Here is an 11,041-nt window from a genome sequence, read left to right as displayed (position 1 = left end):
TATGTCACGGAGCTGGGTATGTGTGCAAGGTCCCGGCCTCCTAGACCGGCTCATGTGATAGGCGGAAGCTGCGGAACACTGATTCAATCTACTATCACACGAGCCGGTCTAGGGGGGCGGAACCTTGCACACATACCTAGCTTCGTGACATACGAGCGCCGGAGGACAGAGGGAGGAGAGCGCTGCAGTCGCCGCTCAAAGCGGCCTCAGGGCAGGCAGACTACCGGGAAATTTCCTGGTATCCAGGTAGGCTATGGCTTTCGGCCTCCCAGGGTCATAGATATGGCCAGCTCTATGATAATCCGGCTTCCCAATTAGGGTTGCCACCTCCTCCCTTACACTAAGCACATATTAATTACACAGGTTCTGAGGTTAATTTAATGCAGATAATCCACCTTAAAGAGGAGTTCCAGTCTGTAAAAAAATTTAAAGTCAGCAGCTACAAGTAAAAAATTTAAAATAAGGACACTTACCTGTCTGGGGATCACGCGATGTCAGCATCCCTAGCCGATTCATCAGGCGCTGGCATCTGAAGTAAGGGAAACAGGAAGTGAAGCCTTTCCTTCTGCTCATGCGCATGTCGCGCTGCGCTTTCTGACTGGTCCCGCTGTCTTATGGGACCTTTGTGTGTCCCAGAAGGCAGATGGGGGAAGGAGGAGGGACCCAGAAATGTCGTAGATCGCTCCCTCCACCCAGTGGCGTTGTTAGGTGGGTGCGGGGGGTGCAGGCCGCACCCGGGTGACACCCTCCAGAGGGGTGACACCCGTAGGTAGCGGCACGCACTGCTAACACTGCCCGCTGCCCTGATCTGCTCCTCCAGACTTGCGCTGTGTCCCTCAGCGCAGCGGACTGAAGCCGCCTCCCCCTCCTCTCTGTTTACATCCACACAGGAGGAGGGGGAGCCCGAGGGACACACATGGCTGTGTGTATCATCCGCGCTGTTCTGAGGTCTGTAAACTTTATGTATGTGTGGGTGCAGGGGGTGTCTATGCTAATGGGGGCTCTGCACTGAGGGGGGGTGTCTATGCTAATGGGGGGCTCTGCACTGAGGGGGGTGTCTATGCTAATGGGGGCTCTGCACTGAGGGGGGGTGTCTATGCTAATGGGGGGCTCTGCATTGAGGGGGGTGTCTATGCTAATGGGGGCTCTGCACTGAGGGGGGGTGTCTAATGGGGGGCTCTGCACTGAGGGGGGTGTCTATGCTAATCGGGGCTCTGCACTGAGGGGGGGGTCTATGCTAATGGGGGGCTCTGCACTGAGGGGGGGTGTCTATGCTAATGGGGGCTCTGCACTGAGGGGGTGTCTAAACTAATGGGGGCTCTGCATTGAGGGGGGTGTCTATACTAATGGGGGCTCTGCACTGAGGGGGGGTGTCTATGCTAATGGGGGCTCTGCATTGAGGGGGGTGTCTATACTAATGGGGGCTCTGCACTGAGGGGGGTGTCTATACTAATGGGGGCTCTACACTGAGGGGGCTGACTATGCTAATGGGGGCTCTGCACTGAGGGGGGTGTCTATACTAATGGGGGCTCTGCACTGAGGGGGGTGTCTATACTAATGGGGGCTCTGCCCTGAGGGGGGATTCCATACTAATGGAAAAAATTTAAAATAAGGACACTTACCTGTCTGGAGATCGCGCGATGTCAGCATCCCTAGCCGATTCATCAGGCGCTGGCATCTGAAGTAAGGGAAACAGGAAGTGAAGCCTTTCCTTCTGCTCATGCGCATGTTGCGCTGCGCTTTCTGACTGGTCCCGCTGTCTTATGGGACCTTTGTGTGTCCCAGAAGGCAGATGGGGGAAGGAGGAGGGACCCAGAAATGTCGTAGATCGCTCCCTCCACCCAGTGGCGTTGTTAGGTGGGTGCGGGGGGTGCGGGCCGCACCCGGGTGACACCCTCCAGAGGGGTGACACCCGTAGGTAGCGGCACGCACCGCTAACACTGCCCGCTGCCCTGATCTGCTCCTCCGGACTTGCGCTGTGTCCCTCAGCGCAGCGGACTGAAGCCGCCTCCCCCTCCTCTCTGTTTACATCCACACTGGAGGAGGGGGAGCCCGAGGGACACAAGGCTGTGTATATCATCCGTGCTGTTCTGAGGTCTGTAAACTTTATGTATGTGTGGGTGCAGGGGGTGTCTATGCTAATGGGGGCTCTGCACTGAGGGGGGGTGTCTATGCTAATGGGGGCTCTGCACTGAGGGGGGGTGTCTATGCTAATGGGGGCTCTGCACTGAGGGGGGGTGTCTATACTAATGGGGGCTCTGCACTGAGGGGGGGTGTCTATGCTAATGGGGGCTCTGCACTGAGGGGCGGTGTCTATGCTAATGGGGGGCTCTGCACTGAGGGGGGTGTCTATGCTAATGGGGGCTCTGCACTGAGGGGGGGTGTCTATGCTAATGGGGGCTCTGCACTGAGGGGGGGTGTCTATGCTAATGGGGGCTCTGCATTGAGGGGGGTGTCTATACTAATGGGGGCTCTGCATTGAGGGGGGTGTCTATGCTAATGGGGGCTCTGCACTGAGGGGGGGTGTCTAATGGGGGGCTCTGCACTGAGGGGGTGTCTATGCTAATGGGGGCTCTGCACTGAGGGGGGGTGTCTATGCTAATGGGGGGCTCTGCACTGAGGGGGGGTGTCTATGCTAATGGGGGCTCTGCACTGACGGGGGGTGTCTAATGGGGGGCTCTGCACTGAGGGGGGTGTCTATGCTAATGGGGGCTCTGCACTGAGGGGGGGGTGTCTATGCTAATGGGGGCTCTGCACTGAGGGGGGTGTCTATACTAATGGGGGCTCTGCCCTGAGGGGGGATTCCATACTAATGGGGGCTCTGCACTGAGGGGGGGATTCTATACTAATGGGGGCTCTGCACTGAGGGGGGATTCTATACTAATGGGGGCTCTGCACTGAGGGGGGATTCTATACTAATGGGCAGGGGTCTACACTGAGAGGGGGATTCCATACTGATGGGGGTCAGCACTGAGGGGGGGAGTATGTACTGATGGGGGGGTCTGCACTGAGGTGGGAGGTTGATACTGATGGAGGGGGGTCTGCAGACTCTGCACTGAGGGAGGGTGTCTGAACTGATGGGGGGTCTGCAATAAGGGAGGGGAGTCTGTACTGAGGAAGGGGGTCAGTACTTAGTGGGGGGGGTCTATACTGAGGAAAGGGGGTCTGCACTGAGCGGGGGTCTATATTAATGGAAGGGGGTCTGTACTGAGGGAGGGGGGCTATATTGATGGAGTGGGGTCTGTAGTTAGTGGGGGGGGTCTGTACTGAGGTAGTTGGTGGAGGAGGGGGTGACACCAATTTTTTCGGCACCGGGTGACACCAACCCTAGTGACGCCACTGCCTCCACCCCCTGGAAGGTGCCAAATGTGGCAGTAGAGGGGGGGGGGGGATAAGCGGAGCTTCCCCTTTTGGGTGGAGCTTTAATCAGCCACAGAACCTGTGTTTGGGTTTACACTAATGCGTTTTTTGATGTTTTTTGCAGGAATGCATTTCATATTTTAACATGGGTGCCTATGGAAAACATTCACATCAATGAATTTTTGTGCCTCTGCATTTTTGGAAAGGGTCGGTGTAAAAATGTAGAGAGGGTGTAAAAAACCTTCTCTTCTCAGACACATGTTATGTCAACAGTGTCTTAGGCGTTTTGTTCAAAAGTTCAGTAGCCAGACTGTCTTTAAACAAAGTGTGAGTTTATTTGGTCACACTTGGCAATTACTTGAAAATATATACAAAGTTAAATTCTTCTTACAGCTTGATGTAGTAAAACAAAAATAATAATAGGAACAAAAACTTGTATCAAGAAGGTTCAAGAGATGTCTCAGCTCCGTTGGTGCTTTTCTATGTCAGAGAGATGTCCGCTCTAGCAGCTGTTTGTGAGGTAGGCTGTATTTAAGCCTAATGTAAACGAAATGTCTTCTGTAGAGTAAGAATGCGTGTGTTCTTCTTTGTGTATGTGAAAAGGTAATGAAGTCCTTCTGTGTGTGTGTGAAGGACATGTCTTGTGTGTGTGTGTGGTGTGTCGTGTGTGTGTAGTAAAGTGTGTGCGCCCTGAAGTGAAGTGTCACTCTGTTTTTATACTATTTCAAATCTACTAGTCAGCAGACTAAAGCCATAGCCATATACGGCTAGAACTAAAAATGAAATGATCATATTCGTGATTATTCTAAATATTCTCTTTGCCAACAGCTGACACGTCTCTTAAACCTCTTTGATTGTCAGTAACACACAACAGTTTCTTATAAAAAACTCAAGGTGAATGACCTTTCCAAATGGCCAAATTCTTGTAATGGATATCTTTTAAACTACAGAAATGCAATTCTGTACCAAACCTTACAAATGCATATTAAACTATAATTGGATACATATATAAATATATACTACTTCACACAAACTCAATCTAACTAACTAATTAAATAACTATATCAAATAACTAACTATATTATGGATAATATGTTTTTACCTTTAAAAAAATCTTTACAATAAAGTTTATGACAGATATACTGAGTATATTCTTATCTGTGAAATCACTGACCTACTGACCTTAGTCATTAAGGGTCGGTTCACACTGGGGCGACTTGGGATCCGACTTGTACGCCCTCAAGTCGCCCCAAGTCGCCCCAAGTCGCTTTGCATTTAGATTATCATGGTAGGCAATGGGAGCGTCTTAACTGACACTACTGAAGTCGCTCCGACTTCAGAAAAGGTTCCTGTACTACTTCTATCCGACTTGTAGGCGACTTGTACCCATTCAACTCAATGTAAGTCGCCTGCAAGTCGGATCTCTCAAGCGATTTTGCAGAGAAAACCCCTCCCTCCCCCCTCCCTCCCAGAGAGGTGATTGGCCACAGGCGAAGTCGCCTGTCATGGAGGCGACTTCAAGTCGCCTCGTAATTTGCCGAAGTCGCGCTGAAGTCGCGCTAAAGTCGCGCTGAAGCCGCGTTGAAGTCGCGGTACAAAGTCGCGCTAAAGTCGTGTTGCCCATGTGTGAACCGACCCTAACTCAGCACATGTAGAACAACTGTTACAAAAATGACATGCACACAACCTAGCTATTTCAAGATTTGTCTTATGCTGAGCTGAGTGAGCTTTTTCAAAGTCAAAGCATAAAAGGGAACCCAGACTGCATACTTACAGATCTTGATTATAAAGCCAAATTAATATAATTATTCTACAGTCGGGGACTTTTTTTCCCGCAAATGCAGCGTTTTGCATGTAATAGACTTCAATGGACCCGTATCCAAAACGCAAGTATAGCTGTTTGCTAAGGAGCGGGTTTGGGAAGCCGGCCGCTGCATCCCTAATCCCCTCATCAGCTGTCAGAGGGCTTCCCCACTGACAGCTGAATGTAAAAATCCCACACCCACATAACTGTCCCTGAGCCACCCCCATCAAATCATTCTTTGCAGCTATTACCTTTTGTACCACCACCCCCTCCCTTTAGAATGTAAGCTCTACAAGCAAGGCCCTCCTGTACCTTTTGTATTGAATTGTACTGTAATTGTGTTGTCCCCCTTATACATTGTAAAGTGCTGCATAAACTGTTGGCGCTATATAAATCTCGTATTATAATAATAATAATAATAATAATAATAATAAAAAGCCATACCAGACCCTTTGGTCTTTTATGGATTTAGAGGGGACGCCCCCTACACCAGAATTTTTTTAAAAATGGCGTGGGGTCCCCCTCCAAAGCCATACCAGACCCTTATCCGAGCCTGCAGCCCAGCAGGTCAGGAAAGGGAAGGGACGAGCGATGAGATGACAACCCTATTCCTGCTGAATAGGTGCTAGGACAGGTTTTACATTAACGGAAATCACCAGGCGAAAACAAAGATACAGTATCTTTGTTTTCGCCTGGTGATTCCCTATAATGTAAAACCTGTCTTAGCGGCTATTCAGCAGGAATAGGGTTGCCATCTCATATTTATGGACCTGACTGTATCTGAATGATTCCTGTAGCTGAAGGCATCATTCAGATATCACCACTTCAACCTGGGCATCATATGTTGTCCTACGGGCGTGCAGCTAAAGAAGTGGCTTGGAGAAGCTACGAAACATTTTCAATATTACATAACAAGTCCAGTTGATTGTGACGAACTACTACTATCTATCTATAGGATAAGTCCAGTTGAATGTGACTATTACTAGCTATTCTTTTAAAAGGCTTAATAAGAAGAAAAAGTCCCAAACATACAGTGGGGCAAAAAAGTATTTAGTCAGCCACCAATTGTGCAAGTTCTCCCACTTAAAAAGATGAGAGAGGCCTGTAATTGTCATCATAGGTATACCTCAACTATGAGAGACAAATGTGGAAACAAATCCAGACAATCACAGTGTCTGATTTTTGAAAGAATTTATTTTCAAATTATGGTGGAAAATAAGTATTTGGTCACCTACAAACAAGCAAGATTTCTGGCTCTCACAGACCTGTATCTTCTTCTTTAAGAGGCTCCTCTGTTCTCCACTCATTACCTGTATTAATGGCACCTCTTTAAACTTGTTATCAGTATAAAAGACACCTGTCCACAACCTCAAACAGTCACACTCCAAACTCCACTATGGTGAAGACCAAAGAGCTGTTGAAGGACACCAGAAACAAAATGGTAGACCTGCACCAGGCTGGGAAGACTGAATCTGCAATAGGCAAGCAGCTTGGTGTGAAGGAATCAACTGTGGGAGCAATAATTAGAAAATGGAAGACATACAAGACCACTGATAAGCTCCCTCGATCTGGGGCTCCACGCAAGATCTCACCCGTGGGGTCAAAATGATCACAAGAACGGTGAGCAAAAATCCCAGAACCACACGTGGGGACCTAGTGAATGACCTGCAGAGAGTTGGGACCAACGTAACAAAGGCTACCATCAGTAACACACTACACCACCAGGGACTCAGATCCTGCAGTGCCAGACGAGTCCTCCTGCTTAAGCCAGTACATGTCCGCGCCCGTCTGAGGTTTGCTAGAGAGCATTTGGATGATCCAGAAGAGGATTGGGAGAATGTCATATGGTCAAATAAAACCAAAGTAGAACTGTTTGGTAGAAACACAAGGTTTGCTTGGAGGAGAGAGAATGCTGAGTTGCAACCAAAGAACACCATACCTACTGTGAAGCATGGTGGTGGCAACATCATGCTTTGGGGCTGTTTCTCTGCAAAGGGAACAGGATGACTGATCTGTGTACATGAAAGAATGAATGGGGCCATATATCGTGAGATTTTGCATGCAAACCTCCTCCCATCAGCAAGGGCATTGAAGATGAAACGTGGCTGGGTCTTTCAGCATGACAATGATCCCAAACACACCGCCCGGGCAATGAAGGAGTGGCTTCGTAAGAAGCATTTCAAGGTCCTGCAGTGGCCTAGCCAGTCTCCAGATCTCAACCCCATAGAAAACCTTTGGAGGGAGTTGAAAGTCCGTGTTGCCCAGCGACAGCCCCAAAACATCACTGCTCTAGAGGAGATCTGCATGGAGGAATGGGCCAACATACCAGCAACAGTGTGTGACAACCTTGTGAAGATTTATAGAAAACGTTTGACCTCTGTCATTGCCAACAAAGGATATATAACAAAGTAATGAGATGAACTTTTGATATTGACCAAATACTTATTTTCCACCATAATTTGCAAATAAATTCTTTCAAAAATCAGACAATGTGATTGTCTGGATTTGTTTCCACATTTTGTCTCTCATAGTTGAGGTATACCTATGATGACAATTACAGGACTCTCTCATCTTTTTAAGTGGGAGAACTTGCACAATTGGTGGCTGACCAAATACTTTTTTGCCCCACTGTAGACAACACTTCCTTCCGCCCAGTGCTCTCTGCTCTCTGCATATTTAATGTGAAACTTCACACCTTACCCTTCACTGATGCAAACAATCGAACAGTTTCCTTCTGCTATGCTGGGTGCATATGACCTCGTTATCAGCCTCTAGTGAATAAGAAGCTCCAGAAGACTAGTGGTAGGTCTCTTTATAGTTCTATTGTACTTTTTTTTGTTTGTTTGTTTTCTTTAGCATTTCTAAAGTTTTTTATGTCGCAAATGTACAGAATGCCGCACTATGGTTGGTGAAAGATGCAGCATTAAAATAAGTGTAACCCTATCTGAATGCCGTTTAGTTTACTAAAGCAGTGTTAATCAAAAATAACTGCTGTCTTAAAACTTCTTTCACCCTATGTTGCAATTTAATGCTGCTGATCTTTTGCAACCTCTTTGCAGCCACTTTGTTCTACCTGCACCCCAGCCATGGCTGTATGGCATCTCTCAGTGTGGGTTCTCTGATTACGATAAGAGTAGACCATGACTGCTTTCTCAACCAGGGTTCCAAGAATCGGTAGGGTTCCTCCAGGGGTAGCTAGCTAGGGGTTTCTTGAGCTGTGGCTAACTGACCTCCCATCTGATGGTGCCTGAACAGTTCCAGGTTCAATGCCACTTGGCAGAGCCAGTGGAATGGCTGCAAGGGACAAGGGCTGCAAGTGCACCAACACAGGACAGACAGGGACAGAGCATTGTCACCTTATAAGATAAAGTTCCTGAACAAGGACTTTTGTGGCAGGATTACTGGGGTTATTTTAAGAAAAGTTGAAGATTTTAAAATGATAGAAATTACAATTGAAATAGTATTAAAATGTTAAAGCTTGTATTAAATTTCAATGGTTGGGTTGATACATAGGAGTTGATCTTTTAAAGGCAAATAGACTTTGCACTTTGCAAAGTGCACAGTCTATTTGCCTTTAGCAAATCAACACCACAGTTTAAACCAGGGGTGTCCAAACTTTCTAAACAAAGGGCCAGTTTACTGTTATTCAGGCTTTAGGGGGGCAGACTGTGGCTGGTAGGAGTAGAAAATTCACTGCCATCAATGGGAATAATCCCTACCCCTTCATTGGTTTTAATGGGAGGAATAGTACCCCGTTGTTGGTATCAGTTGGAGGAATAGCGCCCCATAGTTGGTGTTAGTGGGAGGAATAGTGGTGTCAATGAGGGGTATAGCGCCCCATCTGTGGTGTCAGGGGAGGAATAGTGCCCTATTGTTTGTATCAGTGAGAGGAATAGTGCCCCAAGGGCCGGATAAAGGCAAGCAAAGCTACCCCCCCCCCCCGGGCTACAGTTTGGATACTATGGGTTTAAATCACAAATACTTGATGTCATACCTTAAATTCATTATACTGACAATTTTATGCAATAGGAAATTGGCACCCTCTTTTCCTAGTGCTTAAAAAAATAGAAAAGAATAGAATATACCAAAAAAAGAAAAAAAAAAAAAAGGAATGGGGAAAAGAACATCATTTTGCGATTTGATTATTTATGATTTGTTGCACATTCAACCATTTTTAAAAGTTCCTACCATCACAGCAGAGGCTAGAATGTTTTTTTTTCATGCGGTTTCATTCTAAACATACCAAATAGAAAGAATGTTATGAACTCCAGTTCCTGATAGATACTAATTGTCTATTATGCATTTTATTTTTTCCAAAAGACAATGGACAATAATACAACACATGGATGGCCGCTCAACATGGACACCGAAACAATCTATGAACCTTTCACAACTCCCAAGATGATATCATCTGTACTTCTGCTTTTAACACTTGTCATTGGATTGATTGTGAATTCCTTGTATCTTTGGGTTCTTTGGTTCAGGATGAGAAGAACGGTAAACACAACTTGGTTCCTTCACCTAATTTTGACCAACTTCTTTTCCACACTCATCACACCCTTCCTTGCTGTGTATTTGATGATGAGACCTCACTGGATCTTTGGCCTGTTCATGTGTAAGCTTGTTAACTCTTTCATATCGGTATGCATGTACGGAGCGGTATTCATCCTCACGACAATTAGCCTTGACCGGTACTGCTTGGTGTTTCACCCTCATTGGTACAGAAAACACATGAACACTCGCAAAGCTTCTCTTATCTGTGCAGCCTTGTGGACATTCGCTCTTTTATTCAGTTCTCCTTACCTAGTATTTCGTAATATAAGATATAGGAATAATATCACTAATTGCTACAATGACTACACCCTTTATGGCAAGTTGGATGAACGACAGACCAAATGGTCCTTGTTTAGTTTCCGATTGCTTGTGGCATTAATTATTCCTCTAGGTATAATCACAATTTGTTATCTCAGTATTTTTATCAAGATGAAGAGAGAAAACCTGGCTAGGTCTACCAGACCATACAAGATAATGTGTACTGCTATCCTGTCCTTCTTTATCTCCTGGACCCCTTACCATGTATGGTATGGAATGACTGTAGAGCCTGGCAAGTTCCCGGAGACAATACTTGAGGTCTTACAGATCTTGACAACTTTATTTACATGCATCAACTACTGCCTTACCCCGATACTTTACCTGTTCATTGTGGAAAGCTTCAAAAACATTTTCAAAAAGTCTCTGGTGGCCCTAATTGAATTAGTTCTCAATGAAACCAACTCCACGGCAAACAGGAGTCTTGAAGATCGGAAAGAACAGGAAAGAGCAAGCTTTGTAGCTCTAAAGGATGTAAAAGAAGAAGGCTCTTGAACCCAAATCTGTCAACTCCTTCTAGGTGACTTTGGTGTGCATTGCATTTTTATATCCTATCATAAATGATCTAGGATAGTCTTAAACGTCCATATTTTAGGTATAGCTGGAATTTTGTTGGATCAGCCAACATCTGGCTTCTTGTATGTCTTGATCACTTAAAGTATAACTAAGACCCTTTTCACACTGGGGCGGTGCGCTTGCGGGACGTTAGGAAAAATCCTGCAACCAGCATCTTTGGGGCGGATTGGGAGCGCTATATACAGCTGTAAACGCCCTGCCCATTGAAATGAATGGGCTGAAAAAGCACTTCTGAAGCGCCAAAAAACAAGTCCTTTTAACCCATTCTTCAGCCGCTGGCGGGGGTTAAAAGCGCCCCGCTAGCGGCCAAAAAGCGCAGCTTAAACAGCGCTAAAGAGCTGCTAAAACAAGCGGCACTTTGGCGATAACGCACGTTATTTTTTACTAGTAATGGTGTCGATCAGCGACTTATAGTGGGACTGCGACATTGCG

At 46.6% G+C, this 11,041-nt stretch overlaps 1 protein-coding gene across 1 annotated transcript; it reads left to right on the top strand.

Annotated features, from left to right (window-relative positions):
- The first annotated feature begins 7,845 nt into the window (after positions 1-7,845).
- LOC141110525 (probable G-protein coupled receptor 33) lies at positions 7,846-11,041 on the top strand. Its single transcript, XM_073601905.1, has 2 exons — positions 7,846-7,966; positions 9,485-11,041. Exon 2 carries the CDS (start codon positions 9,488-9,490, stop codon positions 10,526-10,528), a length of 1,041 nt encoding a protein of 346 aa, XP_073458006.1. The 5' UTR covers positions 7,846-7,966; positions 9,485-9,487; the 3' UTR covers positions 10,529-11,041.

The sequence above is a fragment of the Aquarana catesbeiana genome, linkage group LG10 (genome assembly GCF_042186555.1).
Source record: "Aquarana catesbeiana isolate 2022-GZ linkage group LG10, ASM4218655v1, whole genome shotgun sequence".
In the NCBI taxonomy this organism is placed as follows: Eukaryota; Metazoa; Chordata; class Amphibia; order Anura; family Ranidae; genus Aquarana; species Aquarana catesbeiana.
The sequence above is the reverse complement of the archived record's forward strand: the minus strand, read 5'-3'. Positions and strand labels throughout refer to the sequence as shown.